Source organism: Coregonus lavaretus (assembly GCF_964263955.1).
Source record: "Coregonus lavaretus genome assembly, contig: HAP1_SCAFFOLD_2777, whole genome shotgun sequence".
Lineage (NCBI taxonomy): Eukaryota > Metazoa > Chordata > Actinopteri > Salmoniformes > Salmonidae > Coregonus > Coregonus lavaretus.
The window spans coordinates 35001-52500 of NW_028157872.1; the positions used below are offsets into that span (position 1 = coordinate 35001).

At 46.3% G+C, this 17500-nt stretch overlaps 1 protein-coding gene across 1 annotated transcript in view; it reads right to left on the reverse strand.

Annotated features, from left to right (window-relative positions):
* LOC311124789 (caskin-1-like) overlaps positions 1 to 17500 on the reverse strand; it is a gene marked incomplete at both ends in the record, with an annotated part of 72073 nt that overhangs the window by 34996 nt on the left and 19577 nt on the right. The window contains one exon of the mRNA XM_084198887.1: positions 9355 to 9603. Within this exon, the coding sequence (XP_084055013.1) occupies positions 9355 to 9603 (249 nt within the window). The remainder of the gene's footprint in view (positions 1 to 9354; positions 9604 to 17500) is intronic.

The window sequence follows — 17500 nt, forward strand, 5'->3', positions numbered from 1 at the left end:
GGACTCAGGGCCTTTATAAACCATAGAGACTGGAGGAGAGGGTTACAGTACAACAGGGACCCCAGGCCTTTATAAACCATAGAGACTGGAGGAGAGGGTTACAGTACAACAGGGACCCCAGGCCTTTATAAACCATAGAGACTGGAGGAGAGGGTTACAGTACAACAGGGACTCCAGGCCTTTATAAACCATAGAGACTGGAGGAGAGGGTTACAGTACAACAGGGACTCAGGGCCTTTATAAACCATAGAGACTGGAGGAGAGGGTTACAGTACAACAGGGACCCCAGGCCTTTATAAACCATAGAGACTGGAGGAGAGGCTTACAGTACAACAGGGACTCAGGGCCTTTATAAACCATAGAGACTGGAGGAGAGGGTTACAGTACAACAGGGACCCCAGGCCTTTATAAACCATAGAGACTGGAGAAGAGGGTTACAGTACAACAGGGACCCCAGGCCTTTATAAACCATATAGACTGGAGGAGAGGGTTACAGTACAACAGGGACTCAGGGCCTTTATAAACCATAGAGACTGGAGGAGAGGGTTACAGTACAACAGGGACCCCAGGCCTTTATAAACCATAGAGACTGGAGGAGAGGGTTACAGTACAACAGGGACTCAGGGCCTTTATAAACCATAGAGACTGGAGGAGAGGGTTACAGTACAACAGGGACTCAGGGCCTTTATAAACCATAGAGACTGGAGGAGAGGGTTACAGTAGAACAGGGACTCCAGGCCTTTATAAACCATAGAGACTGGAGGAGAGGCTTACAGTACAGCAGGGACCCCAGGCCTTTATAAACCATAGAGACTGGAGGAGAGGGTTACAGTACAACAGGGACTCAGGGCCTTTATAAACCATAGAGACTGGAGGAGAGGGTTACAGTACAACAGGGACTCAGGGCCTTTATAAACCATAGAGACTGGAGGAGAGGGTTACAGTAGAACAGGGACCCCAGGCCTTTATAAACCATAGAGACTGGAGGAGAGGGTTACAGTACAACAGGGACCCCCAGGCCTTTATAAACCATAGAGACTGGAGGAGAGGGTTACAGTACAACAGAGACTCAGGGCCTTTATAAACCATAGAGACTGGAGGAGAGGCTTACAGTACAGCAGGGACCCCAGGCCTTTATAAACCATAGAGACTGGAGGAGAGGGTTACAGTACAACAGGGACTCAGGGCCTTTATAAACCATAGAGACTGGAGGAGAGGGTTACAGTAGAACAGGGACCCCAGGCCTTTATAAACCATAGAGACTGGAGGAGAGGGTTACAGTACAACAGGGACCCCCAGGCCTTTATAAACCATAGAGACTGGAGGAGAGGGTTACAGTACAACAGGGACCCCAGGCCTTTATAAACCATAGAGACTGGAGGAGAGGGTTACAGTACAGCAGGGACCCCAGGCCTTTATAAACCATATAGACTGGAGGAGAGGCTTACAGTACAACAGGGACTCAGGGCCTTTATAAACCATAGAGACTGGAGGAGAGGGTCACAGTACAACAGGGACCCCAGGCCTTTATAAACCATAGAGACTGGATGAGAGGCTTACAGTACAACAGGGACTCAGGGTCTTTATAAACCATAGAGACTGGAGGAGAGGGTTACAGTACAACAGGGACCCCAGGCCTTTATAAACCATAGAGACTGGAGGAGAGGGTTACAGTACAACAGGGACTCAGGGCCTTTATAAACCATAGAGACTGGAGGAGAGGGTTACAGTACAACAGGGACTCAGGGCCTTTATAAACCATAGAGACTGGAGGAGAGAGTTACAGTACAACAGGGACCCCAGGCCTTTATAAACCATAGAGACTGGAGGAGAGGGTTACAGTACAACAGGGACTCAGGGCCTTTATAAACCATAGAGACTGGAGGAGAGGGTTACAGTACAACAGGGACCCCAGGCCTTTATAAACCATAGAGACTGGAGGAGAGGGTTACAGTACAACAGGGACCCCAGGCCTTTATAAACCATAGAGACTGGAGGAGAGGGTTACAGTACAACAGGGACTCAGGGCCTTTATAAACCATAGAGACTGGAGGAGAGGGTTACAGTACAACAGGGACCCCAGGCCTTTATAAACCATAGAGACTGGAGGAGAGGGTTACAGTACAACAGGGACCCCAGGCCTTTATAAACCATAGAGACTGGAGGAGAGGGTTACAGTACAGCAGGGACCCCAGGCCTTTATAAACCATATAGACTGGAGGAGAGGCTTACAGTACAACAGGGACTCAGGGCCTTTATAAACCATAGAGACTGGAGGAGAGGGTCACAGTACAACAGGGACCCCCAGGCCTTTATAAACCATAGAGACTGGAGGAGAGGGTTACAGTACAACATGGACCCCCAGGCCTTTATAAACCATAGAGACTGGAGGAGAGGCTTACAGTACAACAGGGACACCCCAGGCCTTTATAAACCATAGAGACTGGAGGAGAGGCTTACAGTACAACAGGGACACCCCAGGCCTTTATAAACCATAGAGACTGGAGGCATAATATGAAGTAAAACGTCCAGGTTTCAAACAATGAAGGAAAAGGAAACATATAGTGATGCTGACGATAGACCTAACAGTCTTCTGGTAGATGGAAAGCCTTTCCCATAAGCCTTCTCAGTGAAGCTCCAAAGTAGCCTATGCTCACCTGGCAGAATGATATCATGATTATTTACATCGATCCAGTGGGTTTTTTCGTTTTTGCAAACTCATGCTACAGAAACACTGCCTGCTAACCCAAACAACAGTGCTATGTGCCTGTGCACTTGAATTAAAGGGTAACTACACGAAACAATAAATCATGCTCATACCTCTAAAAGTGGTCTCCTGATGTGGTTTAAGCATCGTTGTGGACTTAAGAACATCCAATTTTTTTATTTATTTTTTCCTGTTAAAAAAGTGTGACTTTTTCCTGACTCAGTTGACAGTCTCATTGATCTGTTTCAATAGTAGGTCTACCGGTAATCTAGTGCACAGTACAGCTTGGGTTGGTCTGACCTGGGAAACAGACCAATATGGTTTTCATCATTTTAGGCCATTCAGTGTGTGTGTGTCACTGTTTCTCATACAGGGGCACCTTTCCCTTACTGGGCGGGCCGGGCCGTTTGGGAAATGTCTGGCAAAATTAGAGTTGACCCACTTCTCCAGACACATTTTTTACATTTAGCAGACGCTCTTATCTAGAGCGACTTACAGTTAGTGAGTGCATACATTTTTTTTGGTAGGGTCAGGACAGAGGGTGGTATGGTCAGGACAGTGGGTGGTAGGGTCAGGACAGAGGGTGGTATAGTCAGGACAGAGGGTGGTATAGTCAGGACAGAGGGGACAGAGGGTGGTATAGTCAGGACAGAGGGTGGTATAGTCAGGAAAGAGGGTGGTATAGTCAGGACAGAGGGTGGTATAGTCAGGACAGAGGGTGGTATAGTCAGGACAGAGGGTGGTATAGTCAGGACAGAGGGTGGTATAGTCAGGACAGAGGGTGGTATAGTCAGGACAGAGGGTGGTAGGGTCAGGACAGAGGGTGGTATAGTCAGGACAGAGGGTGGTATGGTCAGGACAGAGGGTGGTATAGTCAGGACAGAGGGTGGTATGGTCAGGACAGAGGGTGGTATAGTCAGGACAGAGGGTGGTATGGTCAGGACAGAGGGTGGTATAGTCAGGACAGAGGGTGGTATGGTCAGGACAGAGGGTGGTATAGTCAGGACAGAGGGTGGTATAGTCAGGACAGTGGGTGGTATAGTCAGGACAGAGGGGACAGTGGGTGGTATAGTCAGGACAGAGGGTGGTATAGTCAGGAAAGAGGGTGGTATAGTCAGGACAGAGGGTGGTATAGTCAGGACAGAGGGTGGTATAGTCAGGACAGAGGGGACAGAGGGTGGTATAGTCAGGACAGAGGGTGGTATAGTCAGGACAGAGGGTGGTATAGTCAGGACAGAGGGTGGTATAGTCAGGACAGAGGGTGGTATAGTCAGGACAGAGGGTGGTATAGTCAGGACAGAGGGTGGTATAGTCAGGACAGAGGGTGGTATAGTCAGGACAGAGGGTGGTATAGTCAGGACAGAGGGTGGTATGGTCAGGACAGAGGGTGGTAGGGTCAGGACAGAGGGTGGTAGGGTCAGGACAGTGGGTGGTATAGTCAGGACAGAGGGTGGTATAGTCAGGACAGAGGGTGGTATAGTCAGGACAGTGGGTGGTATAGTCAGGACAGAGGGTGGTATAGTCAGGACAGAGGGTGGTATAGTCAGGACAGAGGGTGGTATAGTCAGGACAGTGGGTGGTATAGTCAGGACAGAGGGTGGTATAGTCAGGACAGAGGGTAGTATAGTCAGGACAGAGGGTGGTATAGTCAGGACAGAGGGTGGTATAGTCAGGACAGAGGGTGGTATAGTCAGGACAGTGGGTGGTATAGTCAGGACAGAGGGTGGTATAGTCAGGACAGAGGGTAGTATAGTCAGGACAGAGGGTGGTATAGTCAGGACAGAGGGTGGTATAGTCAGGACAGTGGGTGGTATAGTCAGGACAGAGGGTGGTATAGTCAGGACAGAGGGTGGTATAGTCAGGACAGAGGGTGGTATAGTCAGGACAGAGGGTGGTATAGTCAGGACAGTGGGTGGTATAGTCAGGACAGAGGGTGGTATAGTCAGGACAGAGGGTAGTATAGTCAGGACAGAGGGTGGTATAGTCAGGACAGAGGGTGGTATAGTCAGGACAGAGGGTGGTATAGTCAGGACAGTGGGTGGTATAGTCAGGACAGAGGGTGGTATAGTCAGGACAGAGGGTAGTATAGTCAGGACAGAGGGTGGTATAGTCAGGACAGAGGGGACAGAGGGGTGGTATAGTCAGGACAGAGGGGACAGAGGGGTGGTATAGTCAGGACAGAGGGTGGTATAGTCAGGACAGAGGGTGGTATAGTCAGGACAGAGGGTGGTATGGTCAGGACAGAGGGTGGTAGGGTCAGGACAGAGGGTGGTATGGTCAGGACAGAGGGTGGTAGGGTCAGGACAGTGGGTGGTATGGTCAGGACAGTGGGTGGTATGGTCAGGACAGTGGGTGGTATAGTCAGGACAGTGGGTGGTATGGTCAGGACAGAGGGTGGTATGGTCAGGACAGAGGGTGGTAGAGTCAGGACAGAGGGTGGTAGGGTCAGGACAGAGGGTGGTAGGGTCAGGACAGAGGGTGGTAGGGTCAGGACAGAGGGAATTGGTAGAAAACAAGTATCCAACCAACAGAGACAAACAGAACCAACTCAGGTCAACAGAACAGAACGCATGAGATAATGTAGAACTGTGACCAGCGTTTTCTAAACCTAACCCCAAGAGGTGAACATTGTTCTTGCCGTAGCACTATACAGCTGATTCAAATAATCAGCTCATCATCAAGCTTTGATTATTTGAATCAACTGTGTAGTCCTAGGGGAAAAAAACCAAAATGTGCACCCAGGGGGGGCCAGGACCGAGTTTGGGAAACGGTGCATTAAACTATGAGATGTATCCTCATTATCTGTGGACTAAAGGCGTATTTCTACTGTTGCTGAAGCCCAGACAGTGTCTGATTACAGAGACAATCTGTTTCAGAAACTACAGTATTTCATCCAAGGGAGTTTCAATATCGCTAAGTGTCTGACATTTCTACACAACGTTAGTAATCTGAATACCTGTAGCTAGCAGGTCAAAGGTCACTGGATTAAAACGTTCAACGTCTGTCAACCTGCTCTAGTGGGTAAGGAAAGGTGAGGCTGTACGCTGAGACAAAGCACAACACACTCTACACCACACTGTAACCCTTGTTCTAAAGGGATGGGGGTGACAACAGCAACACTCTACACCACACTGTAACCCTTGTTCTAAAGGGATGGGGGTGACAACAGCAACACTCTCCACCCCACTGTAACCCTTGTTCTAAAGGGATGGGGGTGCCAACAGCAACACTCTCCACCACACTGTAACCCTTGTTCTAAAGGGATGGGGGTGCCAACAGCAACACTCTCCACCACACTGTAACCCTTGTTCTAAAGGGATGGGGGTGACAACAGCAACACTCTACACCACACTGTAACCCTTGTTCTAAAGGGATGGGGGTGACAACAGCAACACTCTCCACCCCACTGTAACCCTTGTTCTAAAGGGATGGGGGTGACAACAGCAACACTCTCCACCACACTGTAACCCTTGTTCTAAAGGGATGGGGTGACAACAGCAACACTCTCCACCACACTGTAACCCTTGTTCTAAAGGGATGGGGGTGACAACAGCAACACTCTCCACCACACTGTAACCCTTGTTCTAAAGGGATGGGGGTGCCAACAGCAACACTCTCCACCACACTGTAACCCTTGTTCTAAAGGGATGGGGGTGACAACAGCAACACTCTCCACCACACTGTAACCCTTGTTCTAAAGGGATGGGGTGACAACAGCAACACTCTCCACCACACTGTAACCCTTGTTCTAAAGGGAAGGGGGTGACAACAGCAACACTCTCCACCACACTGTAACCCTTGTTCTAAAGGGATGGGGGTGACAACAGCAACACTCTACACCACACTGTAACCCTTGTTCTAAAGGGATGGGGGTGACAACAGCAACACTCTCCACCACACTGTAACCCTTGTTCTAAAGGGATGGGGTGACAACAGCAACACTCTCCACCACACTGTAACCCTTGTTCTAAAGGGATGGGGGTGACAACAGCAACACTCTCCACCACACTGTAACCCTTGTTCTAAAGGGATGGGGGTGACAACAGCAACACTCTCCACCACACTGTAACCCTTGTTCTAAAGGGATGGGGGTGACAACAGCAACACTCTCCACCACACTGTTACCCTTGTTCTAAAGGGATGGGGTGACAACAGCAACACTCTCCACCACACTGTAACCCTTGTTCTAAAGGGATGGGGGTGACAACAGCAACACTCTCCACCACACTGTAACCCTTGTTCTAAAGGGATGGGGGTGACAACAGCAACACTCTCCACCACACTGTAACCCTTGTTCTAAAGGGATGGGGATGACAACAGCAACACTCTCCACCACACTGTAACCCTTGTTCTAAAGGGATGGGGGTGACAACAGCAACACTCTCCACCACACTGTAACCCTTGTTCTAAAGGGATGGGGGTGACAACAGCAACACTCTACACCACACTGTAACCCTTGTTCTAAAGGGATGGGGGTGACAACAGCAACACTCTCCACCACACTGTAACCCTTGTTCTAAAGGGATGGGGGTGACAACAGCAACACTCTACACCACACTGTAACCCTTGTTCTAAAGGGATGGGGGTGCCAACAGCAACACTCTCCACCACACTGTAACCCTTGTTCTAAAGGGATGGGGGTGACAACAGCAACACTCTCCACCACACTGTAACCCTTGTTCTAAAGGGATGGGGGTGACAACAGCAACACTCTACACCACACTGTAACCCTTGTTCTAAAGGGATGGGGGTGACAACAGCAACACTCTACACCACACTGTAACCCTTGTTCTAAAGGGATGGGGGTGACAACAGCAACACTCTCCACCACACTGTTACCCTTGTTCTAAAGGGATGGGGGTGACAACAGCAACACTCTCCACCACACTGTAACCCTTGTTCTAAAGGGATGGGGGTGACAACAGCAACACTCTCCACCACACTGTAACCCTTGTTCTAAAGGGATGGGGGTGACAACAGCAACACTCTCCACCACACTGTAACCCTTGTTCTAAAGGGATGGGGTGACAACAGCAACACTCTCCACCACACTGTAACCCTTGTTCTAAAGGGAAGGGGGTGACAACAGCAACACTCTCCACCACACTGTAACCCTTGTTCTAAAGGGATGGGGGTGACAACAGCAACACTCTCCACCACACTGTTACCCTTGTTCTAAAGGGATGGGGGTGACAACAGCAACACTCTACACCACACTGTAACCCTTGTTCTAAAGGGATGGGGGTGACAACAGCAACACTCTCCACCACACTGTTACCCTTGTTCTAAAGGGATGGGGGTGACAACAGCAACACTCTACACCACACTGTAACCCTTGTTCTAAAGGGATGGGGGTGACAACAGCAACACTCTACACCACACTGTAACCCTTGTTCTAAAGGGATGGGGGTGACAACAGCAACACTCTCCACCACACTGTAACCCTTGTTCTAAAGGGATGGGGGTGACAACAGCAACACTCTCCACCACACTGTTACCCTTGTTCTAAAGGGATGGGGGTGACAACAGCAACACTCTCCACCACACTGTAACCCTTGTTCTAAAGGGATGGGGGTGCCAACAGCAACACTCTACACCACACTGTAACCCTTGTTCTAAAGGGATGGGGGTGACAACAGCAACACTCTCCACCACACTGTAACCCTTGTTCTAAAGGGATGGGGGTGACAACAGCAACACTCTCCACCACACTGTAACCCTTGTTCTAAAGGGATGGGGTGACAACAGCAACACTCTCCACCACACTGTAACCCTTGTTCTACAACAGCAACACTCTCCACCACACTGTAACCCTTGTTCTAAAGGGATGGGGGTGACAACAGCAACACTCTCCACCACACTGTAACCCTTGTTCTAAAGGGATGGGGGTGACAACAGCAACACTCTCCACCACACTGTAACCCTTGTTCTAAAGGGATGGGGGTGACAACAGCAACACTCTCCACCACACTGTAACCCTTGTTCTAAAGGGATGGGGGTGACAACAGCAACACTCTCCACCACACTATAACCCTTGTTCTAAAGGGATGGGGGTGACAACAGCAACAACAGAAAAAATTACTTAAACTGTAACAGATTAAATAAACCACAATTTAAACTGTAACAGATTAAATAAACCACAACTTAAACTGTAACAGATTAAATAAACCACAACTTAAACTGTAACAGATTAAATAAACCACAACTTAAACTGTAACAGATTAAATAAACCACAACTTAAACTGTAACAGATTAAATATACCACAAGTTAAACCAGGATATAAACTACTGTTTACCGAAAACCCCAAGGGATGACTTCACCAGATTGAGCTCTCAGAGAGGTGAGAGTGATCCAATCAGATATTAGATCATAGTTAGATAATAGTTAAATAATAATCACCCCTTAAAGCTTTGGGTTTAATAGCAATAATAATAACAATAACAATAACAACAACAATAATAATAATAATAATAATAATAATAATAATAATAATAATAATAATTTAAATAATAATAATAATAATAATTTAAATAATAATAATAATAATAATAATAATTTAAATAATAATAATAATAATAATAATAATAATAATTTAAATAATAATAATAATAATAATAATACAAATAATGTGTGAGGGGGCGTGTACCTGGGGGGGTGGAGGGGGTGTCCCCCGGGGTCGTCACGGGCGACCTGTTATAGCCAAAGGAAGTGAATAGTGGAAGCAGTGGCTGATGGGTATGTGGAGGAGGAGGAGGCGGAGGAGGCAGGATATGGAACTGATGGAAAGTGCTTTCGTTGCCGTTGATGACCGCTGAGTTGGCGGGGGCGACCGTCGGCGTAGGAACGAGCTGTATCTTTTGAAACTGTTGGGTGTTAATGACTGTGCTCGGCAAACCTAGATACGATCACCATGACGATGACACAACAACAAACAAACAAAAACAAACAAAAACAAAACATGTAAGAGAAAGAAAAGAAAATGAAACCAACAAAAAAACCTGAAATCACAAATCAATCAACACGGTAACATGTTAGAGAGATGGAGGAGAGAGGAGGGAGGGAGGATGGGATGGAGGAGGAGAGAGATGGAGGAGGAGAGATGGAGGAGAGAGGAGGGAGGGAGGATGGGATGGAGAGAGGAGAGGAATGGAGGAGGAGAGAGATGGAGGAGAGAGGAGGGAGGGAGGATGGGATGGAGAGAGGAGAGGAATGGAGGAGGAGGAGAGATGGAGGAGAGAGATGGAGGAGAGAGGAGGGAGGATGGGGTGGAGAGAGGAGAGGAATGGAGGAGGAGAGAGATGGAGGAGAGAGGAGGGAGGGAGGATGGGATGGAGAGAGGAGAGGAATGGAGGAGGAGAGATGGAGGAGAGAGGAGGGAGGATGGGATGGAGAGAGGAGAGGAATGGAGGAGAGAGATGGAGGAGAGAGGAGGGAGGGAGGATGGGATGGAGAGAGGAGAGGAATGGAGGAGGAGAGAGATGGAGGAGAGAGGAGGGAGGGAGGATGGGATGGAGAGAGGAGAGGAATGGAGGAGGAGAGATGGAGGAGAGAGGAGGGAGGGAGGATGGGATGGAGAGAGGAGAGGAATGGAGGAGGAGAGAGATGGAGGAGAGAGATGGAGGAGGAGAGAGATGGAGGAGGAGAGAGATGGAGGAGAGAGATGGAGGAGAGAGATGGAGGAGGAGAGAGATGGAGGAGAGAGATGGAGGAGGAGAGAGATGGAGGAGGAGAGAGATGGAGGAGAGAGATGGAGGAGAGAGATGGAGGAGGAGAGAGATGGAGGAGAGAGAGAGATGGAGGAGGAGAGAGATGGAGGAGGAGAGAGATGGAGGAGGAGAGAGATGGAAGAGAGAGAGAGATGGAGGAGATAGATGGAGGAGAGAGATGGAGGAGGAGAGAGATGGAGGAGGAGAGACATGGAGGAGGAGAGAGATGGAGGAGGAATAGACTACTGTGACTGGGATAGAGAGAGGAGAAGGAGGAGAGGAGGGAGGAGAAGGAGGAGAGGAGGGAGGAGAAGGAGGAGAGGAGGGAGGAGAGGACAGTAAGTAACTGTTCTCCCTCTGAACACAGCTGCCTTACACACACTATGTACCCTAGGGATGGGTGGGGGTGGAGGGGGGGGGGGGGGGGTGGTGTGTGGGGGGGTGTGTGCTGAGCATCTGTAATTACTCACTTCATGCTCACTTTATGCTTTGGGAAGACCGATTCAATGATCAGTGAAACACACACACACACACACACACTGGGCTTGGATGTTGTTTCTGGAGTAGTGGTGTGTGGAGCAGCTGATGGTAGTTATATGGTATCATTACAGAGGGTCAGCTGATGGTAGTTGTGTGGTATCATTACAGAGGGTCAGCTGATGGTAGTTGTGTGGTATCATTACAGAGGGTCAGCTGATGGTTGTTGTATGGTATCATTACAGAGGGTCAGCTGATGGTAGTTGTATGGTATCATTACAGAGGGTCAGCTGATGGTAGTTGTATGGTATCATTACAGAGGGTCAGCTGATGGTAGTTGTATGGTATCATTACAGAGGGTCAGCTGATGGTAGTTGTATGGTATCATTACAGAGGGTCAGCTGATGGTAGTTGTATGGTATCATTACAGAGGGTCAGCTGATGGTAGTTGTATGGTATCATTACAGAGGGTCAGCTGATGGTAGTTGTATGGTATCATTACAGAGGGTCAGCTGATGGTAGTTGTATGGTATCATTACAGAGGGTCAGCTGATGGTAGTTGTATGGTATCATTACAGAGGGTCAGCTGATGGTAGTTGTATGGTATCATTACAGAGGGTCAGCTGATGGTAGTTGTATGGTATCATTACAGAGGGTCAGCTGATGGTAGTTGTATGGTATCATTACAGAGGGTCAGCTGATGGTAGTTGTATGGTATCATTACAGAGGGTCAGCTGATGGTAGTTGTATGGTATCATTACAGAGGGTCAGCTGATGGTAGTTGTATGGTATCATTACAGAGGGTCAGCTGATGGTAGTTATATGGTATCATCACAGAGGGTCAGCTGATGGTAGTTGTGTGGTATCATCACAGAGGGTCAGCTGATGGTAGTTATATGGTATCATTACAGAGGGTCAGATGATGGTAGTTGTATGGTATCATTACAGAGGGTCAGCTGATGGTAGTTGTATGGTATCATTACAGAGGGTCAGCTGATGGTAGTTGTATGGTATCATTACAGAGGGTCAGCTGATGGTAGTTGTATGGTATCATTACAGAGGGTCAGCTGATGGTAGTTATATGGTAGCATTACAGAGGGTCAGCTGATGGTAGTTATATGGTATCATTACAGAGGGTCAGCTGATGGTAGTTATATGGTATCATTACAGAGGGTCAGCTGATGGTGGTTGTATGGTATCATTACAGAGGGTCAGCTGATGGTAGTTGTATGGTATCATTACAGAGGGTCAGCTGATGGTAGTTATATGGTATCATCACAGAGGGTCAGCTGATGGTACTTATATGGTATCATTACAGAGGGTCAGCTGATGGTAGTTGTATGGTATCATTACAGAGGGTCAGCTGATGGTAGTTATATGGTATCATTACAGAGAGTCAGCTGATGGTAGTTGTATGGTATCATTACAGAGGGTCAGCTGATGGTAGTTATATGGTATCATTACAGAGGGTCAGCTGATGGTAGTTATATGGTATCATTACAGAGGGTCAGCTGATGGTAGTTGTATGGTATCATTACAGAGGGTCAGCTGATGGTAGTTGTATGGTATCATTACAGAGGGTCAGCTGATGGTAGTTATATGGTATCATTACAGAGAGTCAGCTGATGGTAGTTGTATGGTATCATTACAGAGGGTCAGCTGATGGTAGTTGTATGGTATCATTACAGAGGGTCAGCTGATGGTAGTTGTATGGTATCATTACAGAGAGTCAGCTGGTGGTAGTTATATGGTATCATCACAGAGGGTCAGCTGATGGTAGTTATATGGTATCATTACAGAGGGTCAGCTGATGGTAGTTGTATGGTATCATTACAGAGGGTCAGCTGATGGTAGTTGTATGGTATCATTACAGAGGGTCAGCTGATGGTAGTTGTATGGTATCATTACAGAGGGTCAGCTGATGGTAGTCGTATGGTATCATCACAGAGGGTCAGCTGATGGTAGTTATATGGTATCATTACAGAGGGTCAGCTGATGGTAGTTGTATGGTATCATTACAGAGGGTCAGCTGATGGTAGTTGTATGGTATCATTACAGAGGGTCAGCTGATGGTAGTTGTATGGTATCATTACAGAGGGTCAGCTGATGGTAGTTATATAGTATCATTACAGAGGGTCAGCTGATGGTAGTTATATGGTATCATTACAGAGGGTCAGCTGATGGTGGTTGTATGGTATCATTACAGAGGGTCAACTGATGGTAGTTGTATGGTATCATTACAGAGGGTCAGCTGATGGTAGTTGTATGGTATCATTACAGAGGGTCAGCTGATGGTAGTTGTATGGTATCATTACAGAGGGTCAGCTGATGGTAGTTATATGGTATCATTACAGAGGGTCAGCTGATGGTAGTTGTATGGTATCATTACAGAGGGTCAGCTGATGGTAGTTGTATGGTATCATTACAGAGGGTCAGCTGATGGTAGTTGTATGGTATCATTACAGAGGGTCAGCTGATGGTAGTTATATAGTATCATTACAGAGGGTCAGCTGATGGTAGTTATATGGTATCATTACAGAGGGTCAGCTGATGGTGGTTGTATGGTATCATTACAGAGGGTCAACTGATGGTAGTTGTATGGTATCATTACAGAGGGTCAGCTGATGGTAGTTGTATGGTATCATTACAGAGGGTCAGCTGATGGTAGTTGTATGGTATCATTACAGAGGGTCAGCTGATGGTAGTTGTGTGGTATCATTACAGAGGGTCAGCTGATGGTAGTTGTATGGTATCATTACAGAGGGTCAGCTGATGGTAGTTGTGTGGTATCATTACAGAGGGTCAGCTGATGGTAGTTATATGGTATCATTACAGAGGGTCAGCTGATGGTAGTTATATGGTATCATTACAGAGGGTCAGCTGATGGTAGTTGTATGGTATCATTACAGAGGGTCAGCTGATGGTAGTTGTATGGTATCATTACAGAGGGTCAGCTGATGGTAGTTGTATGGTATCATTACAGATTGGCTGTGTTCATATCAGCTGTAGAGAAACAACAGACAGGAAGGAGAAGAGTGAGGAGCTGAGCTGGTAAAGGGAGAGGATATAGAGAAAGGCTGTTGGGATGGAGGGAGGGAGGGAGGGAGGGAGGGAGGAAGGGTGGGAGGGAGGGAGGGAGGGAGGGAGGGAGGGAGGGAGAAAGGGAGGGAGGGAGGCTAATCAGCATATGTGAAACAAAACAGACAAACATAAAAAAAAACAGACAGACAGACACCTCTAGATATGACACCACTAGATATGACACCACTAGCTGTAGATATGACACCCCTAGATATGACACCACTAGATATGACACCACTAGATATGACACCACTAGATATGACACCACTAGCTGTAGATATGACACCCCTAGATATGACACCACTAGATATGACACCACTAGCTGTAGATATGACACCCCTAGATATGACACCACTAGCTGTAGATATGACACCACTAGTTGTAGATATGACACCACTAGATATGACACCACTAGCTGTAGATATGACACCACTAGATATGACACCACTAGTTGTAGATATGACACCACTAGATATGACACCACTAGATATGACACCACTAGCTGTAGATATGACACCACTAGATATGACACCACTAGTTGTAGATATGACACCACTAGATATGACACCACTAGCTGTAGATATGACACCACTAGCTGTAGATACGACACCACTAGATATGGCACCACTAGATATGACACCACTAGATATGACACCACTAGATATGACACCACTAGCTGTAGATATGACACCACTAGATATGACACCACTAGATATGACACCACTAGATATGACACCACTAGATATGACACCACTAGCTGTAGATATGACACCACTAGTTGTAGATATGACAACACTAGATATGACACCACTAGATATGACACCACTGGATATGACACCACTGGATATGACACCACTAGATATGACACCACTAGCTGTAGATATGACACCACTAGTTGTAGATATGACACCACTAGATATGACACCACTAGTTGTAGATATGACACCTCTATATATGACACCACTAGTTGTAGATATGACACCTCTATATATGACACCACTAGTTGTAGATATGACACCTCTATATATGACATCACTAGTTGTAGATATGACACCTCTATATATGACACCACTAGTTGTAGATATGACACCACCAGATATGACACCACTAGTTGTAGATATGACACCTCTATATATGACACCACTAGTTGTAGATATGACACCTCTATATATGACATCACTAGTTGTAGATATGACACCACTAGCTGTAGATATGACACCACTAGTTGTAGATATGACACCACTAGTTGTAGATATGACACCACTAGCTGTAGATATGACACCACTAGTTGTAGATATGACACCACTAGTTGTAGATATGACACCACTATATATGACAGCTCTAGATATGACACCAATAGCTGTAGATATGACACCACTAGCTGTAGATATGACACAAATAGTTGTAGATATGACACCCCTATATATGACACCACCAGATATGACACCTCTAGATATGACACCACTAGCTATAGTTATGACACCACTAGATATGACATCATTAGTTGAATATATGACACCACTAGCTGTAAATATGACACCCCTAGATATGACATCATTAGTTGGTTATATGACACCACTAGATATGACACCACTAGTTGTAGATATGACACCCCTAGATATGACACAACTAGCTGTATATATGACACCACTAGATATGACACCACTAGCTGTAAATATGACACCCCTAGATATGACACCACTAGTCGTAGATATGACACAACTAGCTGTATATATGACACCACTAGATATGACACCACTAGCTATGACACCACTAGCTATGACACCACTAGCTATGACACCACTAGATATGACACCACTAGTTGTAGATATGACACCACTAGTTGTAGATATGACACCACTAGCTGTAGATATGACACCACTAGTTGTAGATATGACACCACTAGATATGACACCACTAGTTGTAGATATGACACCACTAGCTATGACACCACTAGCTGTAGATATGACACCACTAGCTGTAGGTATGACACCACTAGCTGTAGGTATGACACCACTAGCTGTAGGTATGACACCACTAGATATGACACCACTAGATATGACACCTCTATATATGACACCACTAGTTGTAGATATGACACCTCTATATATGACACCACTAGCTATGACACCACTAGCTATGACACCACTAGATATGACACCACTAGTTGTAGATATGACACCACTAGTTGTAGATATGACACCACTAGATATGACACCACTAGTTGTAGATATGACACCACTAGCTATGACACCACTAGCTGTAGATATGACACCACTAGCTGTAGGTATGACACCACTAGCTGTAGGTATGACACCACTAGCTGTAGGTATGACACCACTAGCTGTAGGTATGACACCACTAGATATGACACCACTAGATATGACACCTCTATATATGACACCACTAGTTGTAGATATGACACCTCTATATATGACACCACTAGTTGTAGATATGACACCTCTATATATGACATCACTAGTTGTAGATATGACACCACTAGCTGTAGATATGACACCACTAGTTGTAGATATGACACCACTAGTTGTAGATATGACACCACTAGTCGTAGATATGACACCCCTAGATATGACACCACTAGCTGTAGATATGACACCACTAGATATGACACCACTATATATAACACCACTAGTTGTAGATATGACACCACTAGTTGTAGATATGACACCACTAGATATGACACCACTAGCTGTAGATATGACACCACTAGATATGACACCACTAGCTGTAGATATGACACCACTAGATATGACACAACTAGCTGTAGATATGACACCACTAGTTGTAGATATGACACCACTAGATATGACACCACTAGCTGTAGATATGACACCACTAGATATGACACCACTAGTTGTAGATATGACACCACTAGCTGTAGATATGACACCACTAGCTGTAGGTATGACACCACTAGCTGTAGGTATGACACCACTGGCTGTAGGTATAACACCACTAGTCTTAGATATGACACCACTAGATATGACACCACTAGCTGTAGGTATGACACCACTAGATATGACACCACTGGCTGTAGGTATAACACCACTAGCTGTAGGTATGACACCACTAGCTGTAGGTATGACACCACTAGTTGTAGATATAACACCACTAGTCTTAGATATGACACCACTAGCTGTAGATATGACACCACTAGATATGACACCACTAGTTGTAGATATGACACCACTAGTTGTAGATATGACACCTCTAGATATGACACCACTAGCTGTAGATATGACACCACTAGCTGTAGATATGACACCACTAGATATGACACCACTAGTTGTAGATATGACACCCCTAGATATGACACCACTAGCTGTAGATATGACACCACTAGTCGTAGATATGACACCACTAGCTGTAGATATGACACCACTAGATATGACACCACTAGTTGTAGATATGACACCCCTAGATATGACACCACTAGCTGTAGATATGACACCACTAGCTGTAGATATGACACCACTAGCTTTAGGTATGACACCCCTAGATATGACA